Source organism: Ranitomeya imitator, chromosome 3 (genome assembly GCF_032444005.1).
Source record: "Ranitomeya imitator isolate aRanImi1 chromosome 3, aRanImi1.pri, whole genome shotgun sequence".
Taxonomy (NCBI): domain Eukaryota; kingdom Metazoa; phylum Chordata; class Amphibia; order Anura; family Dendrobatidae; genus Ranitomeya; species Ranitomeya imitator.
The window spans coordinates 25,754,909-25,765,418 of record NC_091284.1 but is presented as its reverse complement, the minus strand read 5'-3'; the positions used below and the strand labels follow the sequence as shown (position 1 = coordinate 25,765,418).

The 10,510-nt window shown below is 47.2% G+C and overlaps 1 protein-coding gene across 2 annotated transcripts in view; it reads right to left on the bottom strand.

Annotated features, from left to right (window-relative positions):
- Positions 1-205: 205 nt before the first annotated feature.
- The window catches only part of CD247 (CD247 molecule), a 126,286-nt gene continuing 115,981 nt past the window's right edge, over positions 206-10,510 (bottom strand). For both annotated transcript variants that reach the window (XM_069760592.1, XM_069760591.1), the window contains exons 7-8: positions 3,210-3,251; positions 206-1,734 (exon numbers count right to left, since the gene is read on the bottom strand). In XM_069760592.1, coding sequence (XP_069616693.1) covers positions 1,675-1,734; positions 3,210-3,251 — 102 coding nt within the window. In that variant the 3' untranslated portion in view covers positions 206-1,674. The remainder of the gene's footprint in view (positions 1,735-3,209; positions 3,252-10,510) is intronic.

The window sequence follows — 10,510 nt, the reverse complement described above, 5'->3', positions numbered from 1 at the left end:
TCCCCCTGGCATGGCCGAGCAGTACACTGGCCCTTCCAACCTACTTGATTTGCATTCTTCACCCCCCCGCCCCCCGCTCTTCCTTGATTGACAGCTCCGGCTTTACAGGAGCCAGCGAAGGACGATGGATACATAAAGCAGGTGAACTGCGAGGCCATCGTGGCGGAGGGTCATGATTAAAAAAAAAAGAGAACAAGTATTTACATTTTGCTTTTTATTCTTGAGCTTCAAGACAGTAAAACACCAAGATACAAGAGCAAGTTATCGCTAATCGGAGAAAAAGAGCGCAGTACGACTCCAAGGAATGACGTCTGCAAGGAGAAAACGTTGGCAGAAAACGTTGGCGGTTTTATTCTTGATCATCTTGTTCATTTCTTGATCATTTTTCCAACTGTTTCGGCCACCAGCGTTTTTTTTTTATAGGAAGGGTTTTTTATTTTACATAGTTTTTGTGACCTCTTTGTTTTTTTTACTGTCGTTTACAGTCGGATTTTCTTTACTCATTGAATAATAAAGAAATCTCTTAACAGTTTTATGGCAAAACGATCCAAAAAACATCCATGCGTCTTCTGATCTTTCCTGTTCACTTGTGTTGTAAAGTACAAAGTATCTTCCAGGTGGTAAATGCCAGAAGAACGGACCGGTCCCGTCTTGTAACCACGTGGCATTTTTAGAAACCTAAATGGTTAAAAGCCTGAACATCAGCATTTCTATGGAAGAAGCACAGTTGTATCCAGCAGGTTCTGCCATGCTGACTATGGGTGTCTGACAGTGCTGCTGATTAGCTCTCCTGTGCTGGAGGCTGAGCTACTGATGGCACGGTTTCTAAACTTTTGCTTTTAAAAAAAAAAAAAAATGATGGGATTGTGAAACAAAAAAAAAACCTTGTAAATGAGCACAGAGATTTCTCATTGTTACAACACTATCTTATAGCCCAAGAAATACGATAATTTTCTTCATATTAATATTAGAAGATAGTTTAACTTTTTTTTTTTTAAAGATTTTATTAACACCAACAGAAAATCTAAAACCTCTCAAAAATCCACATTTAGCCCGCAGCTTCAAATATCATTCCAATATTCAATTTAACAAAAATCATTAAAAAATATTTACAGCAAAAAAACTAAAAAAACAAAAACAAAACTGTCCTATACAATCCGCTAAAGCTCCCACAGCCAGGATCAGGCATGTCCGCTGACAATATGACCGGCCACCCTGCAGACTGTCGCGTTCTGTTTTTATCTTCTACTCCAATCGCAGGCTGTGTAGTTGTCTTTTCAGCTCTTGCAGGAAATCGGCAGAATTTTGCATTTTTCTTCGTATGTGGCCGGAGTAGAAGGTTTCTTGTGACTCCTAATGTGTTAATTTTTGCAAAGTCGATCAGAATGTTAAGCAGATAACAAGTGGGGAAAGTTGTGATGAGGATGAAACCCCAGGTCAGACCAGAGTCCGCCACGTGTCCCAGCAATGACCTACAGGCTGCAGTACCGCAGACAACCTGTGGCTCATGGTGGCGCCCTTAGTCATTAAACATTTTAACCTGTGTTTTATGCGTTTTGTAGAATAAATCTTGTTACTTTTGTGAACGATCTAATAAAACAAAAATACTTTTTTTTATGATTTGCAGGAATACTCAGGATTGTAATCTCCATTTTCTTAAGTCGCCCTCTCGCCTCAGTGCAGCACCTGCATCTGCAGAGCGTCGTACGTGTCTCTTTGGGCTCCGCTTAATCCCTGAGGGCAAAAATAAATGGAAAATCACCAAGGGTTCATGGGTTCAAAAGCAGAAAAAAAAATTGGAAAGTTCATTATAGACTTATAAAAAGTGACACACACCCTACACTCCGTGATGTCACGCTTCCTACACCGTGTGATTTCATGCTCCCTACACCGCCTGTCACACACCCTGCACCACATGTCACATACCCGACACCGCGTGATGTCACACACCCTATGATGTCATGCTACCTACACCGCGTGATGTCACACCCTACACTTTATGATGTCTTGCTGCCTACACCGCGTGATGTCACACACCCTGCACCGCGTGATATCACATACCTTGCACCCCATGATGTCACACTCCTTACGCTGCGTGATGTCACACACCCTGCACCCCATGATGTCACACTCCTTACGCTGCGTGATGTCACACACCCTGCACCCTATGATGTCACGCTCCCTACGCTGCGTGATGTCGCACACCCTGCACCCCATGATGTCACGCTCCCTACGCTGCGTGATGTCACACACCCTACACCCCATGATGTCACGCTCCCTACGCTGCGTGATGTCACACACCCTACACCCCATGTCATGCTCCCTACGCTGCGTGATGTCACACACCCTGCACCCCATGATGTCATGCTCCCTACGCTGCGTGATGTCACACACCCTGCACTCCATGATGTCACGCTGCGTGATGTCACACACCCTACACCCCATGATGTCACACACCCTGCACCACGTGATGTCACACACCCTGCACCCCATGATGTCACACTCCCTACGCTGCGTGATGTCACACACCCTGCACTCCATGATGTCACGCTCCCTACGCTGCGTGATGTCACACCCTGCACTCCATGATGTCACGCTCCCTACGCTGCGTGATGTCACACACCCTACACCCCATGATGTCACACACCCTGCACCACGTGATGTCACACACCCTGCACCCCATGATGTCACACACCCTACATCGCGTGATGTCACACTCCATACACAGCGGGATGTCGCACACCCTGCACCACGTGATGTCACGCACCCTGCACCACGTGATGTCACACACCCTGCACCACGTGATGTCACACACCCTGCACCCCATGATGTCACACACCCTACATCGCGTGATGTCACACTCCATACACAGCGGGATGTCGCACACCCTGCACCACGTGATGTCACGCACCCTACACCGCGTGATGTCACGCACCCTACACCGCGTGATGTCGCACACCCTGCACCGCGTGATGTCATCAGAGCTGTAGCTACTGGTGCAGGCGACGTCACTCGGGGTCTGGTGGTTGACGACCCCACTGCCCAATATGAAGGCATGCGGTATACGGGGGCCCAGGAGTCTCGCGTGTCGCCGCTGATGGTCAGGCGGATCTTTGGAGGTTCGTCAGCTACGAAATCAGTTGCCCAAATAAGGGTCAATATTTACAAAACTAAAGCTGCCCGAAGTGACCCATATTGCGGGATGTTACCTGATAGACCACGTCGTTGCCTTTCCCTTTTCTTCTGGCGTGCTGGACAGAAAAAAAAAACAAAATCAGTTGTCACATTGAAGAGCCGACCCCGCAGTCTCTCCAGCACTAATTGGGGTCCCCACGACGGCCATGACAGGAGTGGTAAAAGGATTGGGAATGTTTCAATATTCGGAATGTTCACATTAAACCACTAAATCGGTCAAAAGGTGCAAGTTTTACCACCCACCACAGCAGCACTTAGAGTTTTTTATGGGTCGGTCTCGGACTGGACCACTGGGGATGCGGTGTATCTTCGGGTGGGCCACCCTGCCTGTTCAAGCATAGGGCTGCACTGATTGGTGCACGGTCTCCTTCCTCTGCTGTGGGAGCGATGGTAAATGAAGTCAGACTGACACCTCTGTAGGAAAGCTAACACGAACACCGAGGTGTCAGTTACTAGGGTTAGAATAGCACGAGGATGTTTCCCCTCTAGTCTGTGAAATCTGTAATGTGAATGTCTGTCCTTTACATCTAACTAGGCCCCAAATTCTTTGCTTAATCATTTTCTGATATTGTTCTGATACAAAGCTCCAAATCCTCTGCATAGAGAGAAATTCTATCGTTTTGTCTGCCATCAGTCTCCACCAGGGGGAGCTGAAGAGTTTACTGCATACTCGTATACACTGGACACACATCTGTATGCAGTGAGCTCCCTCTAGTGGTGGCTGCAGGAAGTCAGAAACTCATCATTTCACTCTACTTCTATGCAGAGGATTTGGTGCTCTGTATCGGGAAAAAAAAAACCCCTGAGCTTATGAAACGAATCGGCACAAATCGATGGAACTAATGCATTTATAAGGTGGATATTCGCAGGAGGTAAAGGTCTGTCGACAGACACTGGCTCATTGTCATACCCTTGTGGGCATGTTTATGGTGGGCTCGGAGGGGGTCTTGCTTAACTATGTAACACACGATATGAAGGGGGGGGGGGACAATGCTTCCTACATCAAATTTGCAGCTAGATGCCGAGGTTCAGCTCAGGAAGGGGTTAAGTTGACATATTTGGGGCGGCAGTATGTTTTCGGCTGCTTCCTTCACCTGCCTCACTGTGGGGGCTCCTGAGCCGAAAAACATTATTTGTCACTTTCCTTTTTCTTGTTTTTTTTTTTTCCCTTTTTCTTCATTATTCGGCATTTTTCTCCTTCCCCAGATAGTTGTACATCGCAATAAAAGTCTTGGCGCTCCGTCTCGGTGTCGGCGAGTTATAAAGAGCGCTCTCCCGTGCCGCTCAGTGGTGCGCCTTTTTATTTTATAAATATATACGAGCAAACTATCCGACATTATCAAAATAAATAGGGAACCCACAGGGGCCCCATCTGCGGCCCTCCGGCCTGCGCTCGCAGAGAACGCTGCACGGATAGAGGCCGATATTAGACAACCACCATTATTCTTCCTCGGAGGCTTGAAAGCGAAGGATCAGGAAACGTGAACTTTAAGAGATGATCGCTCTAACGGCTCCTCGTTAATAAGGAGCTTCCCCTCCCCCACCTCTCGGCGAGACCCCCATGGGCTCCATCCAGATACACTATGACTGACTACAGCAGCAATGGCGCAAACAGCGGCCGGAGCGCAGCATCCCGCTCCCTCCAGGGATGCACCAGGCGCCAGGAGATATTAAGGAGCTTCTAGACAGATTTACAGGGGGCTTCCTGGATTAAACGACCTCCAATTATTGCAGTTTAAGGGGGTATTCATCCACCATTCTTCTGGAATCCGTCACCAACAACTTCCTTTTTACAGTCAGTTTCATAAAGAAGAGGGTTAAAAAAAAAACCAGTAACAGACCCCAAAGGCGACCCCACAGGGGGTGATGTCCGTTCCTTCCATGATGTGAGATGGCCTCGGTGTGGCGGTATTATTCCAGCACTGTTTGGGATTCTTATAGTAGGTGTTATTGGGCACAGGATGGCGGTATTGTTTAAGTGAACAGTTTGGCAGCTTTACACCTGTGTCTTACTGTGGAAGTGTCACCGTGGGAAAAAAAAAGTTTACGTGAAATGTATATGTTTTAGTCCTGGATAACATTAGTTGGAACAGTGAAGGTAACGGCGTCGTTCCAAACAACGGTATCAACCAAAAGAGGAAAAAAAGGTAAAAACCTACAATGTATCGGCGACGTGCGACAATCTCATATCTGACCTGCAAGAAGATGGTCCTGTGACGGTATGAGCGCAGCTCCTGAGGCGAGTGAGCGCAGCTGTAAGTGTACGGGGTCTCTATACAGTAAGGGGTCTGATCTGGGATCTGTATTATTTTAGGGGTCTAGTTTGGGGTCTGTATTGTTTTAGGGGTCTAGTCTGGGGTCTGTATTGTTTTAGGGGCTCTGGTCTGGGGTCTGTATTGTTTTAGGGGTCTGATCTGGGGTCTGTATTGTTTTAGGGGCTCTGGTCTGGGGTCTATTGTTTTAGGGGTCTGGTCTGGGGTCTTTATTGTTTTAGGGGCTCTGATCTGGGGTCTGTATTGTTTTAGGGGCTCTGGTCTGGGGTATGTATTGTTTTAGGCATCTAGTGTGGGGTCTTTATTGTTTTAGGGGTCTAGTCTGGGGTCTGTATTGTTTTAGGGGTCTGATCTGGGGTCTGTATTGTTTTAGGGGCTCTGGTCTGGGGTCTGTATTGTTTTAGGGGCTCTGGTCTGGGGTCTGTATTGTTTTAGGGGTCTGATCTGGGGTCTGTATTGTTTTAGGGGTCTAGTCTGGGGTCTGTATTGTTTTAGGGGTCTGATCTGGGGTCTGTATTGTTTTAGGGGCTCTGGTCTGGGGTCTGTATTGTTTTAGGGGCTCTGGTCTGGAGTCTGTATTGTTTTAGGGGTCTAGCCTGGGGTCTGTATTATTTTAGGGGTCTAGCCTGGGGTCTGTATTATTTTAGGGGTCTAGGCTGGGGTCTGTATTATTTTAGGGGTCTAGCCTGGCGTCTGTATTATTTTAGGAGGTCTGTTCTGCTGTTTCTATTAGTTTACAAAGTCTGGGTCGGGGTCTGTGTATAATTAGGGGTCTGATCTGGGGTCTGTGTATAATTAGGGATCTGATCTGGGGTCTGTAAATATTTAGGGGTTTTTATGTATTTAGTGGTCTGGGGTCTGTATATAATTAGGGGTCTGGACCAGGGCTTGTATTAGTTTAGTGAATCTGATCAGGGGTCTGTATTATTTAAGGGGTCTATTAGTTTACAGAGTCAGGGTCGAGGTCAATACATTTAGGGGTCTTTGTATAATTAGGGGTCTATTCTGATGTCTATATATTTAGAGCTCTGGTCTTTAGTGGTCTGGTTCAGGGACTGTGTTAGCTTAGGGGTCTGGTCGGGGATCTGTATACATTTGGGGGTCTGATCTGGGGTCAGTATGTGTATTTAGGGTTCTCGTCGGGGGTTTGTATTGATTGAGCCTTTTTTGGGGTCTGTATAAATTTAGGTGGTCTGGTCTACGATGTGTATTAGTTTAAAGGATCTAGAATGAGGTCTTAACTTATTTAGGTGGTCTCGTGTTCTGGATCAGTCCAGGCTTATGGGTTTTTTTTTTAGGATGCCTGGGGTATGGATTTATTTTGCCATCTGTTTCTACCTCGGCTCATTATTTATTTTGGGGTTTTGGCTTCGGTCTGTACCTTGGGATTTCCTGAGCTTGGAGCTCAGTAGGTTAGCGATATTTGGGGGGTGAGACCCCAATTGCCTTTTGGGGTCTTTATTCCTTTTGAGATGTGATAATGCCCATATGGACTGACGTAGCGGTAAATGGTATGCTATGCTATGTAAATGGCAGATGTAGGATGGAAGAGTTTGGAGCAATGGTCTTGGAATCTCCGGAATCTCAGAATCTCCGGAATCTCAGAAAAGGTGACACGATCCCCTCCCTTTCAGTAACACAATGGTTGGAGAGTAAGGAGGTGAAGTAGTAACTGGACACCGGGTACTGGACTCAGAAATGGACCCCATAAGTCATTTACTCCCGTAGACCACCAATGATGTTTCCATTAACCTCTTCTCTGCCAATGCCCCAATCACAATACAGCTGGTTTGGAGTCTTGCCTTGTCCTGCATAGACCGCCGTGTCCTCCTGTCGCTTGGCAGACATGTCGTCATCCCCGCTCTTTGTAGTCACACTCTCCTCTCGGTCCTGACTTTCCTCTTGGAATTAGCAGCGAGCGGCCGACGTTCCCTTTTCCATTCTGAACCCCCGGATTCACATTACTTTCAATTTCCTTCTCGGCGGTGAAACCTGTGTTGTTTCCCCCGGGAGATTTTCTTCTCCGTTGCTTGGGAAAATTGCAGGTTGTTTATTACCGGAGGACCAGTGCAGCAGGACCGCGCCGACACATACCGTCGTGTGCAAAAAAATTCTTTTAGAAAAGTTTCACATTTAAAACACGATTTTCGAAACCCATCTTTTAATTAAATGTTTAACTCGGTTTTAGATAAATATTTATCTGTTTGCAAAAAAAAAGGATCTAAAAATGAAAAAAAAAAAACTAATTCTAATTAAAAAAACTACGGTAATTTCAATCTGAAAAATGTTCCTCGCCCACAGTGTCAGTCTGTAGGGTTGTCTGCTGCTTCTACACTTGTGGGGGGAGGATCCTGCTGCAGAATGTTGCCTAACAGACAGTTTATGCACTGCGGAATATGTTGGAGCTACCGGTATATAAATATTTATTATTATATGATTTATTAAGGAAGAAAATATCTCTTTTCCCGGACATGCTTCCTTTTCCCTGTTTCCTACCACAGACCCGGGAAGCACGGCTGTTATATGGCCCAGTCTAAGTATTTCCCCTCCTTCCTATCACATAGTCATTACCTGAAGTTGTCCCTAGGTGGCGCCCACTGCATACTGTCCCGTCCATAATAACTGTATACATCTATCTGCTGGTAGCTCCCCCTAGTGGTGCTTGCAGGCAGAAGTCAGGGAACAACACCCTTCCGCACAGATATACACAGGGGCCCATTTAGAGTTTTATTATGGGCCCCTATGATTTCTCTAATATATTTAATGTTATGAAAGGGCCATAAATATTTTTTTTTTCTACAGAAAACCCTCTATATATGGCTTTCCTGTCTTTATGAAGGCAAAATGATCAGATCCAGCCTGTGTAAGCAGAGATTGGATTTGTGCTGTGCTCCAGGAGGGTTTTGAAGTGTGAAACGCGTCGGCTCCACGATTGATGAGACTCGCAGGAGAGAAATGAGCACCGGACCGTCCTGGGAGAACAGATTTATTGATCTGAATTTTTGGCCGACCCAACCTGACTCCTCAGGAGGCGACCGCCGCACCTCGGCTTTAATCACTTGTTAGAGGTTTGGATCAGGTTTTGTTTTTTTTTCTCTCTGTTCATAACACAATATGTCTGATTGACGGGTGAAGGAGGGATGGAACAGACGTGGGTCACAGATAAACCGGCCGCATTGTGGAACCAAATTATGTTGTCGTCCTTTGTATCTTCTCAGCTGAAAGCTGCAGTCAGATAAGGATAATGGGGTCAAGTCTACGAGGAGCCAAGGACGCGCGTGACATGGAGGCCGGACACTGCGCCGAGGCTGACGCTAATGTGAGGATGACACTGACGGGAGGATGACACTAATGTCAGGATGACACTGACGGGAGGATGACACTAATGTGAGGACGACACTGATGTGAGGACGACACTGATGTGAGGATGACACCAACGTGAGGACGACACTGACGTGAGGACGACACTGACGTGAGGACGACAATAATGTGAGGACGACACTGATGTGAGGACGACACTGATGTGAGGACGACAATAATGTGAGGACGACACTGATGTGAGGACGACACTGATGTGAGGACGACACTGATGTGAGGACGACACTGATGTGAGGACGACACTGATGTGAGGACGACAATAATGTGAGGACGACACTGATGTGAGGACGACACTGATGTGAGGACGACAATAATGTGAGGACGACACTGATGTGAGGACGACACTGATGTGAGGACGACAATAATGTGAGGACGACACTGATGTGAGGACGACACTGATGTGAGGACGACAATAATGTGAGGACGACACTGATGTGAGGACGACACTGATGTGAGGACGACACTGATGTGAGGACGACAATAATGTGAGGATGACACTGATGTGAGGACGACACTGATGTGAGGACGACACTGATGTGAGGACGACAATAATGTGAGGACGACACTGATGTGAGGACGACACTGATGTGAGGACGACAATAATGTGAGGATGACACTGATGTGAGGACGACACTGATGTGAGGACGACACTGATGTGAGGACGACAATAATGTGAGGACGACACTGATGTGAGGACGACACTGATGTGAGGACGACACTGATGTGAGGACGACACTGATGTGAGGACGACACTGATGTGAGGACGACACTGATGTGAGGACGACAATAATGTGAGGACGACACTGATGTGAGGACGACACTGATGTGAGGACGACACTGATGTGAGGACGACACTGATGTGAGGACGACACTGATGTGAGGACGACACTGATGTGAGGACGACACTGATGTGAGGACGACAATAATGTGAGGATGACACTAATATGGGGATGACACTAATGTGAGGACGACACTGTAGCATGGTCAGTACAGATTTGCGGGATGTCATACAATGGTCGACCACTGGAGGAGGAGGGGGGGGCACTACTGCAGATGTTTGTGCTATAATAACACACAGTCAGCGCACAGTGCTGTAGAACTACAAGTAGCAGCAGTGCAGCACACCCACTACACTGCTGAGATAATGGACTGCCCCCGATGCCCTGCTCATTCTGCGGCTTTCTACGCCTCGGGCAGACAGTGCATTATTTTGTCATTTCCTCGGCGGCACACAGCAGACGAAGCACGCGCTATACGGTATACATCTCCTTGTGCGCGCTGTGCCCTCTGCTGTCTCACTGAACATACTGCACATTGGAGACCCCATAAAGGAGCGTGGAGCCGGGCGCGGGGGGCACCGGCCATAGATAACACCCTGTGCTTTATGCCCTAATAATAATAATACAGTGCCACAACACAACCCGCCGCTAAAGCAGCCGCCAGCACTGTGTACCGCCATATAACAAGTCACCGCCGGATTACTGCTCCCACCATCTGTGCCCCCTCTGCTCCACACTGCTGCCTGCGTCACCGTCCCCTCACACCTAACTGGATATTAGGTATCTGCTACATATGAAACGCCTAAATATAATAATATAGCCCCGCCCCCGCGGATTTATGTAAATTAAACTTAATTATTCCCAATTATTTGCCAAAACTGAGGC